Here is a 17,797-nt window from a genome sequence, read left to right on the forward strand (position 1 = left end):
ACTGCAGCCAAAGGTCAGGGAGCCGCCAAAGAGGGACGCAGAGAGCCTGGTGTTCTTCAAAATGTTTTGCTTAAAGTACCAGGAGCATCGGTCACAGATGGGATAAAATTTTTAAAGGCAATAGTATGTTCAAATAACGCTTCGGGACATGAAAGAAGTACAAACTGGGCTTCTTTTTAAGTTCTCAGACGAGATTAAATGCTAAAAATTACTAAAACCTCACATTGAACACTAGTTAACCAAAGGGTTTTCTGCGATAGTAAATCGTGATCCTCTTGGGAACACACATCCACAAAGTATATAAATACTTACAAAATTTACAGACACAAGTGTAAATATACCTGTACACACACACACACACACACACACACACACACACACACACACTGGACATGCCGAAGTCCTGGGCATGCTCAGTGCATCGCTGCATCTTAATTCTGGGAATAATGACCTGGATCTAGAACTGCCCCTCACCTCTTCAGGGGCTGCTGGGGAAGGACCAGGATGGTGGTGACGTGTCCTTGGCCTCTGTAAATGTCAGTCTTAAAGGGCTGATCTTACTCATCCTTGTCACAACTTGGCATTTCCGTTACTCATCTTTCCTCCCAGATAGCTGACATTTTGAAGGGCATCCTTTTTGCTAAATTTTATTTTCTCCTAAAGAAGTCTTTTTAATCTTCTGGAATTAGGGAGTTCGTTTTCACCCACAAAGTTCTTTTTGTTTGCTTCCTTAGTCTGATTATTCTACTTGAGGGTATGCAGATGGCTAGATATTCCTTTTCATTAATGCTAGCCTCAAAATAAAATCCTAAAAATACCAGTGGCAATTAACATTTAGAAATCTCCTTCTTGGTCCAGAGCCATCTTCATGGAATGTCTGTGTTTGAATTAGATCAGACTTAGACAAGAGAGAGGGGGGAAAAAACCCAAGGGGGCGGGGAGGACACTCTCACTTCCCCATTTCCATTCCAGAGACTGCAGCTACATCTTCCAACAACTTAACAGTCATCAAAGTGAAATCCTGGATGAAGGGTCAAAAATTAGTTGCACAAATAGAAGACTAGCAGTCAAAATGAAACACACACACACACACACACACACACACACACACACTTCCTGAAAGCAAAAGAACAATCTGGTAGAGACGCACTGCTGTGAGCCACTGTGATGCTGTACGTGGCACACAGGGTGATGGGGACGGAGGACAGTCTCAGCAGGATCACTTCTGAACCTGGGGACACCGTTCCTCCTTACTCTGCGCTGGCCAGGCAGCAGGCAGAAGCCTAGGTCTGAGAAGGGAGGCGAGACCCCCTGAGGAAGGGGATCCGAGTGAAGTACAAGTCTCCAGGTGAAAACTGTCAGGACTCGGGTGTTCTCAAAGCTGTCGCTTATTAATACTTAGGTGTGAAAGGCGCGGCAATCACGTTCTTTCCTAAGGAGGGGGCTGGCAGAGGAGATGGGAGGGAAAGCTCACTGGCAGGCTGAGGATCTCTTTGGGTCAGGGCAGGCCGAGCAGGTGGCTGCACTGGGGTATCCCGAGGTGCCCAAGCTGCCAGGGTCTGTGTGTGGGACTGGGAGGATGGCATTCCTAAGGAGGAGGCAGGCCTGAGTCAGGCTGGCTTTGTGCCGCCATCTTCCCAAGAACTTTGGTGGGAGCGACCATCGCATGTGCCGTGGTGCCCCCTCCGTTGCCACTGACGGTCACTCTGGCCTGATGGGCCACCTGTCATGGGGGTGAAAGGTGCTCCTTTTCTGTTTATTTTCCTGCAGGCTGGGGGTGGAACCGAGGTGTCCTGCGGCTAGAAGAAAGCTCTGCCAACAGCTCACCAGCCCATTCTCTGGGGTCTCTCGAGGGAAGCTGGGAAAGGAGCCCCACAGGATTGCCCTTTAGGGTGGGACTCAATGTCAGGAAACAGTCCTCCCCAGGTTCCACTTTGAAGAGGAAAAGCTTTTAAGTTCAACTTTTAAGGGTTGGGTCGTTATACTTTGGAATGAAGTGCAGGACTTTTAACCAAGTTCTATATGAACTTCATTCTGGACAGATATAAAGCTAATCTATAATCCCCCCGTTTCTTTCCTGAAGCTAAGACCAGAAGGTATCTGACGGTCTCAGGGTATTCTCTGCCCTTCCTGGAAGTGAGGCTGGGAGAAGCCTGGCCAATGTTCCGGACTGATGTGCACAGAAACATACAAGGTGTCTGTGCCACTCCAGGCCGAACAGGGAGGCAGCGTCCTGTGCAGCGTGGATGAAGTTTCCGGGATAGTCACCAACTCTTTCTCTTAGGTTGCAGAGCTACAGCTCGGGGCACACGGTATAGCCTGCTAGAGACTGTGCACACTGCTGCCCATGTCCCCGCTGCCCGGCCACTTCTCCAGGCTGGGCTCAGGTGAGAGACAACAGGAGCAAAGGACAGTGGCTTCCTCGGGCTTCACGGGACTGTGAGCTCTGCTCCCCATGTGCTGCCTTGTCCTCAAAGGCCGTGCAGCGTTCCTCTCACCGAACCTAGAACTGCGGGCTTCGCGGACAGACGCTGAACAGGGCACAGTACCCAAAACTGACCTCGGGTTCTCTCACAGTTCACCAACGTCTTCACAGACTTAAAACGCCACAGCCACCACTTTGTGTGGTCTTCCTAAGAGCAACCGCTCCCACACAGACGCACGTGGGCACTTTAACTCTTACCACAGAGACCAGCCTCACCACAGAATTCGCTTGACTGTTGTTCTGTTATTTAAAACAGACTCTAAGTTTGAAGAGAAACCTACCAAGACAACAATTTAATAAATCACTGATGCTGACGATGGGACTGAGGACTTGTGAGGCCAAGGACGATATTTACCCCGCTTTAATTATTTCCATTCCATTTTGTTTTCTTTCTTTCTGGTTCCAACCTTCAGGAATTATCCATCCTAACAGTGTCGGGGATACAAAGCTGTTGTTCCCATGGGGGGTCTTCAGTGCCCTCAGTGTGGCCTGGGAGGAAACTGTCCTCCATGCAGGGCTTGTGCTGGGTCACTAGGAAGTCTGTTTCTACTTTGGTGCTTCTAGAATTTAAGCCTCTAGACTGGGAGCAGAGAGAGAGGGACAGGGGTATTTTGATCTTTCCAAGCAGCAGGGCCATATGGTCTTTTGAAGGTTGCTTTGTGCTTCCCATGAGTCAGACATCTGAAGACTTGAATGATCCAGTTGTCTACACCACAGTGAGCTAGTTCGGCGGAGGTGCCAGAGGGCTAAGGCTGGCAGGCTGCTCTGGGCCTCTGGTTGGCTGGCTTCTTAGGAAATTTTTGAAATGCTCAAAACTATTATAAATTAATTTATTTAATGTTTACCCTGATGCCAATAATAGCGACACAAAGATGTACCATATCTTGGCCCTTTGAACATGGAAGATGGGGTAGTTCCTAAGGTTTAAAGATGGCAAAAATAAGGCAGGGAAGAGAGAACCCCATTTCCCACTCGCCAGGTGGCAAGTTCAGAGGCCCCTCAGGAGGAAGATGTGCACGGGATTGCTGGGTTTAGCCATTTCTGCCACACTTTCTTCTGGTTATTTTACCATGTCTAAAAGGAAACGCAAAGGCTCATTCCCCAACTCTGCAAAGCCATCGATTGGTTCTTTCCTCATTAGTGCAGCAGTGGGACAGAAGCCTGCCTACAAGGATGGACACGTAGACCCTCCTGGAACAATCCACAGCACTCCAGGCCCACAGCCTCGAGGCAGAAGGTGTGTGCCCCACGCAAAGAGCCAGCAGTTTTAGATCCCCCCCTGTTGCACCAGGGGAGACCCAGACAGAGGTGAAGCCTCTGCTGTCTTGGTGGCATTTGGGAAACGTGTGTCCTTGGGAAAGACTTTGCTCTGGTCTTCTTTAGAAACCCTGCAACTGTTCATTAAGTATGAACTGGGAAGTGAATAAGGCAAAATAGGTCCCTGAGGACAGCCCACCTCTCCTGAGGAAGGAGAAGAGCTTCCGCGCCTCCCCTGCCCAAAAGCCCACCAGGAGGTGGACAGGAAGGGTGTCTGCAGCCGGAGCTTTCGCTGGGTTTTGAGAATGTGGAACTGTGGGTCCTGCTCCCCGGGAGCCCGTGGGGCTTCCTATCACGACACAGAGCGGTTGCCGCTCCCCTTGCCTGGGCATGGAGTGACGCCCATGTTTCCCATGAAGCTCTCAGAACCGCCAGCTCTGGGTGGAGCCGGATGGTCTTCTGTGGCTGCTGTTGGTGGGATGGCCTGTGTGGACACCTAGTTCCCTGAGCTCACTTCCCTGAGCCCATGAAAGGGCCTTTGCCCGCCTGTACCAGCCACTGCTGCCCCCCAGGGTCACTTCTGTGCCTCTGCAACCCACATGAAAGGCCCTGCTCTCTAGTTGGTTTTTCAGAAAGCAGCTGGCCAGCCAGGAGTCTGGCTAAGAACAAAAGGGCTGACTTTTATCTGGACTTTGTTCCCTGTTCTGAGCTCTGACAATCCCCACTCTATGGTTGGTTTGTTGGGATGTGAATCCAGAAGGACATGGAGGGGTGTGTGGCTCTCTCACAAAGACAATGGCCTCTCCAGGGTGGCAGATGATGGACGAAGGTGCTGAGGGCCAGCTCTTGTTAGCAATCCCTGGAATCAGGAGAGGTGATGGAAGAATGTGGCACAGGCTGCCACAGCATCTTTGGGGTTCATGCATATAGAGTCCATCAGGAGGAGGAGAAGTGGAAACACAAAGTCCCAAAGCATCTCCACTTCCTCCTCTGCGCCCAGGCACAACACGGCTGGGCAGCAAGCACTTCCTTCTCATTGCCAAAAAGACCTGAACCTACATCAAGTTGTTCTCTGCTAACTCCAGGGTTCTGCAAATACCCGCTTAGCTGTCACAGTCAGTAGCTGTGCTGGGAACACTATCTGTTGAAGTCGATAAGTGTTAGGCCACCCTGCCATGATTAATTTTTAACCAAAGACTTTCATGATTCCTATTATTTAACAATGCATTTTACTGATAGGAAACAATGGAATCCAGGGTAAAAATTTATCATGTTTCAGACAAAGGAAATGGTGATTTCAAACATCACGGGGGCTGGGGATACAGCTCAGTCACAGAGTGGTGGCCAGGGGTGTGTGAGGCCCTGGGTACGATCCCCAGCACTGAACGTAAAAGCACGGGGAATGATTTTTTTTTTTTCTCTAAAACACTAACTTCCTTTGGAGGTATGGAGGATGGAACTCAGAGCCTCATGTGTGCCAAGCAGTACCACTGAGCTCCACCCTAGTCACCTGAATACAGACCTTCAAACATCAGATTCTGTCTAATGGTGTTCTTTGAGTCTATTTGGTGAAGTGATATTAAAATTATTAATTTAGAATTTTAATAATGTCCTTTTCATTTTGGGTGATCTCCAACCTGCCTTTTCTTGGAATCAAATCCTGAACAGTGACACAATAGTCCTTTTGACCTTTAATATTCATCATATTGGGGTAGAACAGGGAGCGGATGTGGGAACAGAAACTGCAATTTCTTCTTTTTTCCTAGCAGCATAATTAACTCATTTTCACAATACTTTGCTAAAAGTCCCACCTTAAGAATATACCCACTGCAATCTTGATGGAAAGAGAGGAAGAGCCACACTATGCTCAAGAGTCCAAGCTAGATCACCAAGCTGGCCAAAGCCACCACACCAGGAGCCCCTGGAAGGTGAGGAGGGTCCAGGTCAGAGCTCATGTTGGAACAGCTAGAAGCACAGTCTCCCCAAGAGGCCCTGGGGAGGCAGAGGGTGAAGGGTGAAGGCTGAAGACCTTCCCCTTGTTGGGTGACTAGAAGGTTCTGTGTGTCCAGCATTTCCAATGTCCTGTGCCTTGGGCTGGGTTACTTTAGAGATAACATTATTTTGTAAAGCTATGAGCCCACCGGTTACAAATCCTGGTCTTACTTGCATGATGCCTGGCTTTCCATTGTTCCTTGGCTTTCCATTGTCCATTGTGACAACTTGGGACTTATCTCTGGACACATTCTTACGCACTGGCTCTGTGTTATCTCCTCTCCTATTCTCCTGGCTCCTCCACGCCAAAGCTCTAGCACTGATGTGCAGTGTGGAACCAGGTACGACGTGTGTCTTTCACTTGGATTTTAATTAATTGAAATAAAATAAAATGTAATATTTAGCTCATCTGCTCATTAGCCACACGTCTGTTACCCAGATACCATGCTGGACAGTGCAGACTGAACATGGCCCAGGACGATTCTCCAGGAGAGTGTGGCGCTGGAATATCATGCCAGGGGTGAGACTGCCCATGTAGTGGCTGACACATGATGGATATGTAATAAATATCTGCTGAATGAATAAATATTATTCTTAGATTTTAGTGGCCTTGTAGGCTAAATGCAATCTATTCTGTGTTTGGGGCCACATTTCAGGTCTTCCACAGCATTTTCTTGGCCTATAATTAGATCCAATTGAATGAGCCTTAGTCTTCTCTCAAAGGGATCTGTGACCCTGGATCAGCTAACTGACGTCTTGGAAGACGTCTCCAGAGGGCTCGTCATCTGGCTCAGCAGATGGCCTCCCAGGCCTGTGCAGTCTCTCCCCCACCGCCGTCCCCCTCTACCCTCGCCTCCCTGCCCCCTCTCTGCTGAGGCTATTGGGCTTGTCCCTGTTCACTCACGCAGGCTGTGCTGCTGGGGACCCCTTCCACTATTCTCTGGTGCAATCCCTTCTCTTGGGCCTGGGCCTTGCACGCTGATACAACATGCACAGAGCTCGTGTTTGGGTGCTGACTGCTGGAAGGAAGCTGGGCTCTTCTCACAGAGACAGATGGGAAAGGAACGCCAGGTCACGGGCACAGCACTGCCTGATTCACACCTGGGCAGCTCTCGTCCAGACCTACTTCCCCACAGAAATGGTGGACTAGTTGGGCTGCTGCAGCTCCTGGGCTCAGGAGGAGCCAGGGCACCTTGGCTCCAAAATCCCACTAAAAATAACCCCCCCAGTTTGGAAAGCGGGTGAGTCCCGTGTAGACAGGGTCTACAGGTCTATCTGCTACTGCTGAACGATTCTTTGTCCTTTCTGGGCCATGCTGGTGTGTGACAAGTTGGCGATGACTTCTGCTTAGAATGCTGCGTGCCACTCGGAAGTGTCTGCCTGGACACTGGCCACTGGTGTGAACAGAGGCGTGCCGCAGCAGCACCTCTCCAAACCACCCGGACAGGGCTACTAGGGCCATGGGAACCAGCCCATGTCACATTCTGAGCTGCACCGTCGACGCAGCCCCATGGGGCGCTACGGGTTTCCAGGTTTATACTGAGTCACTTCAAAGAGGAATTCAGTTTTATTTTGAACTCCTGTTTATCCACAGGGCAGGTAAGATTTATGATTGGAACCCAGAAGAGCACACTGCACCGTGACTGCAGCCCACCTGGAGAGGAGGCTTGCCAGTTGCTGGGGGTTCTCTGTCCATGCCCCTCTCCTTCCTAACCCCGAAGCTGGCAGTCTTCTTTCATCTTGGGCTCCCTAGCCCTGAGCCTACAGCCAGAGCCAAAGAATGCATTTTCTCACCCTCCCATCCACCCATCTCCACCCGTCTGCAAGACACAGGCCAAGGCCCACCTACACAAGACTCCTGAGTAGAATTCCAACATGTGGGTTTTGTTCAGACCTCTGCCACAATCTGAGTGTGAGACCATGCAGGCCATTCGCCTCCTGACCCGAGTGGGAATCACACTGTGTCTCCCAGCTCTGACCAGCTCTGTGGCTTGCTGGAACTGTCTGGGGGCTTGGTGGTTCTGCCCACAAGAAGCAATTCTCTCCCTGCCAGGAGAATTTGCAGCTTACCAACTATGGGTGCAAGATCAGGCTCCATACATCTTACACAAAGCTCATTCATTCGGTAACACGAGAATTCATTTGGAACTGGAATCCACAGTATGCTCGCGATTTCTGCTTAGAGTCCAAAAGTGATCCAGTAACATGCAGTTTCTGCTGTTGGCAGTCGCCATGGTGAGGAGCACCCTGGCTGGGGTACCATGTCCATATAAGGTGGAGTTAGCCAAGGATGGGGGTGGAGAGCCTGCTGGGAGGCGTGTCATCACGGCTACAGTAGCACCAGGGGGAAAATATATGGCAAGGGGCCCCAGGGGAAGCTGTGGGAAAGAACAAACTATGCACGCAGCTCTCTGGACAGCAGACTGTCCAACTGCCATTTTTATGTATCATGTTACTTAAAAAATACTATCAACCCCAAAGTAGGGCAGATGTGGCCCCGGTTTCTGCAAAAACACATCTGGATAAACCTGCTAGCCAATAAATGTTCGACCCATTTATCAATTCACAGTCGGTGATCAAATCCACCAAGTCTGCAGTATTGAAATTGATGCTGCATCTTAGTAACTGCTTTGAAGAAGCAGCGGCAATCGTCCTGACAAGCACCTTCGGGGACAGGCGAGGTCGGGTGCTTCTCTCCCTCTGCTGGGTTTTCTCTCTCCTTCTACTGTCGGCTGTTTCTGTCATCTTACTGACCAGTGTGCACTGGCACCCCAGAACTAACGGACTGCCTTGGGTGCTGACCAGTCCAACATCCCAGCAACGTCTGTCCAGCCCCGTCGCAGGTGTGTCTTGTGCAGTGTCAGGCCACCTGAGTGCTTGGACAGGGAGGGTGAGCCATGGGGAAGCGGCACAGCGGGGATGGTGTCTTCCCTCCTGCACAAACTGCTCAGGTAGCGGCCACATTTTTACTTAATCTGATCAGTGCTGACAACCTGCTGAACAGTTAGAGGGACTCCAAGCCCACCTGAGACTTGGACTACTAGTGCTATCAAATGAACCAGAGGGTCAGCTTTAGACCTCACTAGACACAGATGCAGCTGCTTCCTAGGCTGGGAACACTGGGCCATAACAAGGTTTCTGTGTCTGTGCCGTGAACTTGCTCAGAGACCTAGGGACCTTAGGGATCTCCTTCCAAAAACCTCTTTGAGAAGATCTGGGGCAGAGCGACAGAGTACATGGGCATGCTGGTGGCAGCGTCTGTTGACATATCACAATTAGTGTCTTTACTGAAGAACCAAGTTCTTGTAAAGGCAATATGGAAAATTTAGTCCTAGTTCTGCACTAGACAATCATAGGAAGTGAGAAAGAACAGAGCCCCCGGCTTCAGCCCTTGGGCCGAGTCCTGTCTGGCTGAGTACACAGAGGACACTGCGGCCCTCTCGACCGAACTCCACCCCACACGCCAGTCGCAGATGTTTGCACACTGCTGATTCATCTGCTTTGTGTCCATATAAGGCAGGGCCAGCCGAGTGCACGGGAGCGTTTGCAGCCAGGCGCTGTCTTCAGGGCCCTCTTACTGCTGGGAAAACCAACGGCAGGGGACCCAGGGCAGTCAAAACTCATGCGACGGCAAATATATATATATATATATATCTATCTGTCTCCTTGTTAAATGACAAATGACTTCATCTACGACTCTTTAAACAGGGAAGCCCCTCACTAAAGCTGAAGCTCACTGTCTACAGATGGCATCACCCGATGAACACAGCACAAGAGATGGCTTTGACCCCAGGCACAGCCCCAGGGTAAGGATCAGTCACAGGGGAGCAAAAAGAACCACCGCTCGGACCAGGGGTCCTGGCCATGAAGACTAGGGGTCATGTCTTGTGGGGGGGGACTCTGGAGTGGAGACACAACCTGACATGGCAGAATCCCACAGCCAGAGGCAGGAGTGGGCACAGCCACTTCAAACACTGCCTTCAGGACTCTGCTAGGGAGACTCACTGGGCACCCAGGACTGTAGTGATTTCTGGCAAAAATGGCACTGCAGGCAAGAATTCCTGACCACCTCCCACCACCTGGCAGTCACCAGGGATGCAGACAAACAGGAATCCTGGGGACAGAGACACCAACTCTGTGGCGTAAAGGGAAGTGCTACTCCCACACCTCCACATGCACAGTGGATCTGGACATCTAAGCAGAAGGACTATCTTTAGAAACAAGTAAAGACTCAAACACCTGCTTCAGAGGCTACAGAGCAAGAAACCAACCTCTTCAATTAAGCACTGAACACATTAAACCCAACATAAGTCAAGAGTTCAAATTCTGCCAGGTGTTCTTGTAATAATTTGGGGTAGCCTTTTTTTCCCCTGCTTATCTGTGAAATGAGCTATATAAAGAGCATTCAGGGAATGAATAATTTTAAATTTAGAATAACTACCAATAGTATAAAGGCCAATGCTCTCTAGTTTGCATACCTACACTGCAGTACAAATGCAACTGTTTTCTCTTCCATAATATTTTTGCAAGGTATGTGTTTATGTAAAATCTAAGTACGAACATCATTACGTTATGTGTATACATATGCCCATGTGTATACCCACAGGGCCTGCGCTCCATGTTGGAAGAAGTTTCCACATCTATGGATTTAATCAACCATGGATTAAAATATTTTTTTTATAATATTGCATCTGTACTGCATCTGTACAGATTTTTCTTGTCTTTATTTCCTAAATTGTACAGTATAACATCTATTTATGTTGCCTTTGGGTTTAAAAGTCATCTGGAATGATTTGAAGTGTAGGAGGATGTGTGTGGTTCCATGCAAATCCTATGCCACTTTACGTAAGGGACTTGAGCGTCAGCTTGTGACACCCAGTGGTGTCCTGGAACCCACCCCCCACACATGCTGAGGGAGGACCTACATCTTCTTAACAGTGAACGAGAGAAAAGGAAAAGTGGTCTAAATGGGCCCAATTTGGCATTACGACTTGTGCTGGTGAAAGAGAACATTGTGGATTAAACTTCTTAGCAAGGCAAGCCACTGACTTATCCAGGTGAGTTAAGGCACTTTTGTTTCAAAGTCAGGGAGTGTCAGGGAGTGTCAGGAGGTGTTTACGGCGACGCTCTGACTTACGCGTCCTCCTTTCTCCGGGTAGCACTGGCAGCCGCCGCTGCAGTCTCTCCCTCCGCAGGGCACATCGTACTTCTTCACACCCTGCAAAAATCAAGCACAAAGAAAGTGACCTAAACTGTGTCATCTACAATATGGGTCACAGTACCACCTGCTGGGAGTCCTCTCAACTCTAAAACCAAGAATTCATTCAACATATTCAATAAGCATTTATTTAGGGCAGTTTTAGGTGGGTTCACTGCCGAGCCGAGAGAAGGTAGAGTTCCCATCCTCCTGCCACCAGCAGGCCGGGCCTCCCCACCAGGCACCCTGTGGTGAAATCAGTGAGTCTATCTGGCACATCCCCACCCCCCAGGTCCCTGCTGCCTGGTTGCTCACTCTGTGGTCAATGGCCTTGCATGCCTTGAGAATGTTCCCCGAACCCAGGGAGTCCAGGAGAAATGCAGATGGACACTGCTCTGTGACTACACCACAGGTCAAGGGCTGGGGTAGGAATGAGGAGCCCAGGGCAGGAAGCAGCTCCTCTTCGTGCCTGGAGGTACAGGGGTGCATCCTGGAGAGGCCAGAGTGAGCCGAGAAAGAACAGGGGTGGGACCCAAGGCCAGGCTGCTCTGGGCCCACCAGCTCACGCGGAGCCTAGCGAGAGAAGGGAGGTGCCCGGTGAAGAGGCAGAAGGTGCACCTGGCAGGATGGAAACCCTGCACCACGGGCATCGCCTGTGACGCAGCTGTGGCCCACCTGCAGAGAGAGCCACCTCCGTCCCTCCTGCTCTGGGAGTCAGGCTGATGTGCAGGGAGGAGGAAGCAGGCTTCCCCCAGGACCTGAGTCCTTGGGAGGCAGAATGGAGGCTCCTGCCGTGACTGCAACTCTGAAGGGTTCACTGGAGACGGAGGGGCTCCTGGCTGGCCTGTCCAGTGGGGAGAAGGGTTCCCCACCCTCGATTTCAACATAATGGATGAGAGAAGAACATGGAGATCGACCATGGAGGGCTCTGGCTCTTCTAGACCGCTGGCTGCCTACGGCAGGAGGAGCGGCTTTACCTTCTTTCCTCCTGTTCTCCAAGTGGCCAAGCTGCTGCCCTGGCCCCCACTCCCCTCCCAGGGGAGCCTAAGCCCTCCCCCCAGGTGAGATGCCACAGCTGCCCTCCAACAGGTGAGACGCTACAGTCCTCTCCTCACAGGTGAGCTACACAGACCCCTCCCCGAGGTGAGCTGGTGCAGCCTGTCATCAGGGAGGATCTCAGGCTGGCTTGTCATGCTTGGCCACCGTTCAGCAACTCCTGATGTGCCCACAGGGCCCATGCAGCGGGCAGTTCCACGTAAGGGGCTCTGGACACCAGCAGCCCCTGTCAGTCCCTGGGCCAAAACTTGTTGTGCAAGCAAAGCCCCCGGCCAACAGGACTGTCCAGTGTCCAGCAGCACTCACATTGCCACAGTGTTTCCTTGCCCTCAGCCACGCCTCAGTGACCCGGCAGGATGGGCACTGGGACTCCTCTAAGGTTTTTGCGGCAGATCTGAGCCAGAATCCTCCCTGTCCCCACTGCTGTGGGCATGCACGTGGAGAGGCAGGTGGCGTGGCCACTGCCCCACTGCGGGTCCTGCCCAGTGCAGACTCTGCCCACGGCCAACACTGGACATGCAGGACAAGCAAACGTCTGACTCAGAACCATCTGGCCGGCCAGCGTTGACCTCGGGCCTCCGCAGTCCCTCAAGGCTCTTTTTGTACAGACTGTCAAATCCTCTCCTGAGCTCACCGTTCCCGCCGGAGACGCCTCGTTTGAGAGTCCCACATATTTTCTGTTCTTATAATAATTCTTACAATAATCCAGTGCCTGATGCAGCAGTCACTGCTTTGAAGAATTCCAGAAAGTCTGAGCGTCTCAAATCCTTTAAAGAAACCAGTACCTCCTTTTAAATCTCTCTTTGATTATCTTTCTGTCCCATGTGAGGTAGTGAGACTGCTGGAGCTCTACTGTGTAAAAGTAAACACATATAAAACCCTTTTATGCCCTCAAAGGCGGTTTTCTATGGTTTCGGTGTTTACCTACACAATTTCCATGGTTCTGGACTCTAGGATCACAGCTTCGCGTTAAGCTGTAGGTTTCATGGCTTGCGCTCAGCACCAATGGGAGTGGCCTGGATGGGCCAGCGCATTCATACTTCATTACACGTGACCCTGACATGAATAGGTGCCTTGGCAGCTAACCCAGCTGACCCAGCGGTTCCTTTGCCAGTTGCTGGGAAAGGGGTGGGGGCTGTGCTCACTCCCCCTATGGGGTTTCACGTGCTATTTTAAATTTTGACTTTAGAGTCACTTGCCAGATCCTTGTGTATAAATCATACGTTGGAAAGATTTTAAGGGTTTCAAATTGATGGAGCAGACTCTCTTTTCTAAGTTTAGGATATTCACTGGATTCGGTTACAGCAATGAGCTCCCCGTGACCTGCTCACAATGGAATGGCCCTTCCTGGAACTGTGCTTTGCCAATGTGTGCCAGGGGGTAGGTGCCCGTCTCACCAGGGAGGAGGCACACATGGTTGGCTGGCAGCCCCTCACAGACCATGCCACCCTGAGTCTCAGACCTCCCAGTCGCACGTGAGTACGTGAGTACGAGTGTGTGTGTGTGTGTTCCCATAGGCAGCTCACCTGTGCTTCAGAGGGACTCTTGTGAATTCCAGCATCTACAAGGGTCTCAAGGGCCACACAGTGGAATGCCAGGTTCCAGGACAGACAGAAGTACTTACTAACTGGGCAGGGCAAGTGCTCCAGATGGCCTCTCAGACTGCACACGTCTCTGACCTGAGCCTCTCACGATTCAAATGCCTTCCCGAGGCACTGGCTGGGTGAGTGGAGGGAAGGACCCCATGAGCCCAGGATCGCGTCCCCGCTTCCCATCCCACAGGAGGGTAGCAATAGCTCCCACCAGCACTGACAGGCTCTGCCTTGATTTTGCCATGCCACGAGACCTAAAGACAAACCACGGTCCTCCTGCTGGTCAGCTCCACCCACCCCTCCTCCGTCTCCAGAGTGAAGCTGGCTCTGGCCTGAGTGTCCACTCAGTCTCTGAAGGCAAGCCTCTCTCCTGCACAGTTCTTCTAGGTCTCTCCAAGCACTTCACATTTCTCATTCTACAGAATCACAGGTTAAAAAAGAAATGTCAATTATAGCCTCCATCCATTCCTCACTTCAAGTCTGAGTTGCCAGCAGCAGAAATTGCAGAGTGCAGCATTCAACCCCTTGCTCTCCAGAGTCCCATGCGGGGGCACCTGGCCACTGACTATTCCATGGTGGCTCAAAGGAGATGAAGCTCCCAGGACGGCTCCCACGGACTTGCTCTAGGTGCGCCAAGTACTCCTGTCAGGGGCCAAACTACACCATTCAGCTGAGCTGGCCAAGCCCTGCTTATTTGGATGTCCTTCATCCAGGAGAAAAAGGGCCCATGGCCCAAGGTGACCAATTATACTGAAGATCTTTGGAAGCTGGTGACCTCCCATACCTCCCCTTCATACCCACACAGCAATCCCCGTCCCACCCAGGGCTCTGGGCACAGAGGAGCCTGTGTTCCTGCGCTGATCCAGGAGAGGGCACCTGGCACTCCCAACTTCAAACCACTACAGGGTGAGAGCCGATTCATCCTCTTTCCCTTACAACCCACTGGCTGCCTCCCTCCCTCCCTCCCTCAGTCCATTCTTGCCAAATGTGCTGGACTCTGGGTGTAAAGTGGGGACAGCCCGGACACTTCCCTGCCCTCATGGAGTATGCACAGACAAGAAGGTTGATTGAAAAAACAGATGCCTGAACCTACCTAAATGAAATTCTGGTTGATGCTCTGAGGAAGAGCGGGTAGGACTGTGAGTCGGGAACAGGAGATCACGAGTGGCACCTGCTGACACAGAGGCTCACTTGACTCAGGCCCTGTCCCTTGGCTAGACCATGCTCCTGTCCTGCTCATGTGCCCATTTAGCCTGAGGGCATGACCACTAAGAGGAGACCCCAGAGCTGCCCACCACCCTCCTGGCCCAGGCAAGCAAGATCTTCCTGCCACTTCAGGGGTCAAGAACACCTTGAACTGGGGTGAACTGACTCTCAGGATGCCCCCACAGTGCTGCATCCCCAACTTCCAGCCCCGGGTTCAGTTTCAACCTGTGGGTGCACTACAGTCCAGGACAGAGACAGTTCAGAGACACCAGTCAGTGCTCAAACCAGAGGCCCCGGCTGCTTCCCACATGCATGACCATTTCAAACCGGAGGGGTCACCCGTTCTTTTAGCAGAAGAGCCAACACATGCTGGGGACCACACACAAGTCCCTCATGTCAATCATCTTGTCACCTGCCACACGGAAGACCTGGCCCCTCTGAAGCACCAGCTCCTTCAAGAGAGGCAGAGGGATGAACAGGATTGGGAGAGACTCCGCACTCCCAGGGGGTTAACGTCCTCACCACTGACTTCTCTCGGCAGCTCCAGGGCTGTGGAAGCCACAGGGGCGGTTTTGACAACAAATGCAAATGACGAGTGTGGGCAAGAAGCTCAAAGCAGCGTCAACATAAGATCCAGTGGGCTGTCTGCACACCAGGAAGAGAGGAAGGTGGCATTCTCCAAACACAGCCTGTGTGGCAATAGAGGGCCACAGGTCGTGGAGGACCCGAGCGGGCGTGTGGGTGAGGACACTAGGAGGCACACTGAGGTCAGACCTGGAGGCAGCTTCACCAGGAGATGGAAGGAAGGGGAGGGACCGAGCAGCAGCAGGCCCCCTGCAGCCAGGGAGAATGCAGCCAGCTCGCCCGAGATCTACCGGGTCAGAACCTGCCTTCTAACCCAGTTTCCAGGCAGTCAGGCAGCCCAGGTTTTCCTTGGCGTTAAGTTATCATTCAGAAGTATCTGAATGTCCCAAATATAAGCCAAGTCATCTGGAGCAAAGCTCTGCACTGGATGGTGGGGCTGACATTGTGGAAAGGGGCTTCGGAGAGCCCCGGAGGGAACTGCAGGCCACGAACCATCTTTGTGCAGTAGAAGGTGGGGTGTCTCATGGGCCATGATTAGTAGACCCAGCCACCTCTGTTTTAGGAAAATGCTACCCTCAGGTCTCCTTTGGCACTCTGGGGACTTAGGGGCTCTAGTACCCAGGATGCAGATGCTGGGTTTCCAGTCAAAGTGCCAGACGTTTTTTAGTTCTCTTTTCCTTCTTTAAAATCTATCCTTTCAGGGATCTTTGTTTCCTGCTGAATCTTACCCTGTCCTGGACTGGTGGCCAGCACAACTGTGCTGATGAGATCACAGGACTTGGGAATGACCTGGATTGCTCAGGAGCCAGATGGCAAGGTACAGTCCAAGAGGCATGTTCTGGAGAACTCAGATCATACTCCACCCAACTGGGAGGCAACCAGCATTGTTTCCAGGTAAAAGTGGAAAGCTTTAGCAAGGATTTCTTGGTTGGCTTAAACAAACACCTTCGTTAGTGCATCATAGTTAACGTGTTTGTGAGGTTCATTTTGGCCTAGTTGTACTGACGTGGAATTTAATTGGCTCCATTTTAGTACCCAGTGCCTCCTCTTTTTCTTCCCCTCCTGCCTTCCATTCCCCTTCCTCTACTCTACCGGTTTTCCTTCTGTTTATTTACTGATTTTTTAAAACATTGGTGCTTATAGATAAACATAGAGGTGGATCTTGGTTGGCTTTTTTATGGGGAGTCTCTTCCTTGGAGTCTTTGGGAGTCTCGGCATCATCCCATCTAGAATGGTTGAGAATCCATCCAGTTCCACAGCATCTGTCTCAGACATATTCACATCACTCTAGATGCAAGGTCTAGACTCCCTGGTGAGTCTTTTCCTCTGGAGAACAAAAGTCACTGGGTTTTCTCAGGGAATGTAGGCTCCAGCTTCCTGAACCAGGTTCCTATCATGCCCAAGCAGAGAATTCTGTGCCTTGAGCCAATGACGCTGTCTGCCAGCAGAGGTTCTGCTCTGCCATTTATAAATGGGATTCAGTAGACTCAGAGCAGAGATCAACAGTAGCAGCTGCAAGATTAAGAGAACATCCGGTCCCACAGGTTGCTGGCTCTGCCTCCATTTGAACAATCCCATAGCAGCAAGAGGAGTTATCATGTTGCCTTCACCAGGGCTCACGAACCATCAGGCAGACAGGAAAGGCCCTCCTTCCCCACCTGGGGCAAAGATGTGCCGTCCTAAAGAATGTCCCTGTTTCTAAGTGTCGAGAAAACTGCCCAATGCCACTCCTCCCAAGCACAGACTTGGTTTATATTTAGGACATTCAGAAATACTTCTGAATGATAACTTGAATGCCAGGAAATAAAAACACATAAATGATTCAGACTCCTTAAGACTAGTTATCTAACTACCTGTATGATTGTCTGTGTACCTTTAGGGCACAAATCCATGGAAATGCACCCAGCTTTCTGCAGATGTATCCCTACAGTTGACACAATATATATGAATGAAAGGAAAAATGGTGGCCATTGTTTCCAACTTGCACATAAAAATGAGTATTAATCAAATTTATATGAAAATTCAAGAACAAAACTCATCTGTCCTAAAACAAAGAATATTTTGTCCTCCACATGTTCCAAGAAACGTCTTGTCCAAGGAAGTCTTTTTAAGCCAATATACCTCCAGCCAAAAAGAGCAATTCTCTAAAGGGAATTTATGGATTCTTTGCCGTTGATTGCCCCCAGCATCTAATCCAAACTTCCTCTACAGATGAATATTGAATACCCCATTCTAAGTGACTTAAAAGGTAAGTATTTCTTATTGCTAAAAGTAATTATCTTTCATGTTTTAAGGCAAAGTAATCTATACAAGTCTTTGTTTGTCACAGGTCCAGTCAAGCTGGACGTTTTAGAAATACCCTTTAATCCTAACAAAGAAGAAAGCCAACTTGGGAACAAGGTTCCCGGCAAAATTCTATTAGTTTAT

General features: G+C 50.6%; 1 protein-coding gene across 3 annotated transcripts in view; it reads right to left on the reverse strand.

Moving 5' to 3' along the window:
• Col4a2 (collagen type IV alpha 2 chain) overlaps positions 1 to 17,797 on the reverse strand; it is a 150,176-nt gene that overhangs the window by 95,818 nt on the left and 36,561 nt on the right. For all 3 annotated transcript variants that reach the window (XM_048800624.1, XM_015484079.2, XM_015484078.2), the window contains exon 4: positions 10,872 to 10,952. In XM_048800624.1, coding sequence (XP_048656581.1) covers positions 10,872 to 10,952 — 81 coding nt within the window. The remainder of the gene's footprint in view (positions 1 to 10,871; positions 10,953 to 17,797) is intronic.

This window comes from Marmota marmota, unplaced genomic scaffold (genome assembly GCF_001458135.2).
Source record: "Marmota marmota marmota unplaced genomic scaffold, marMar, whole genome shotgun sequence".
NCBI lineage: Eukaryota > Metazoa > Chordata > Mammalia > Rodentia > Sciuridae > Marmota > Marmota marmota.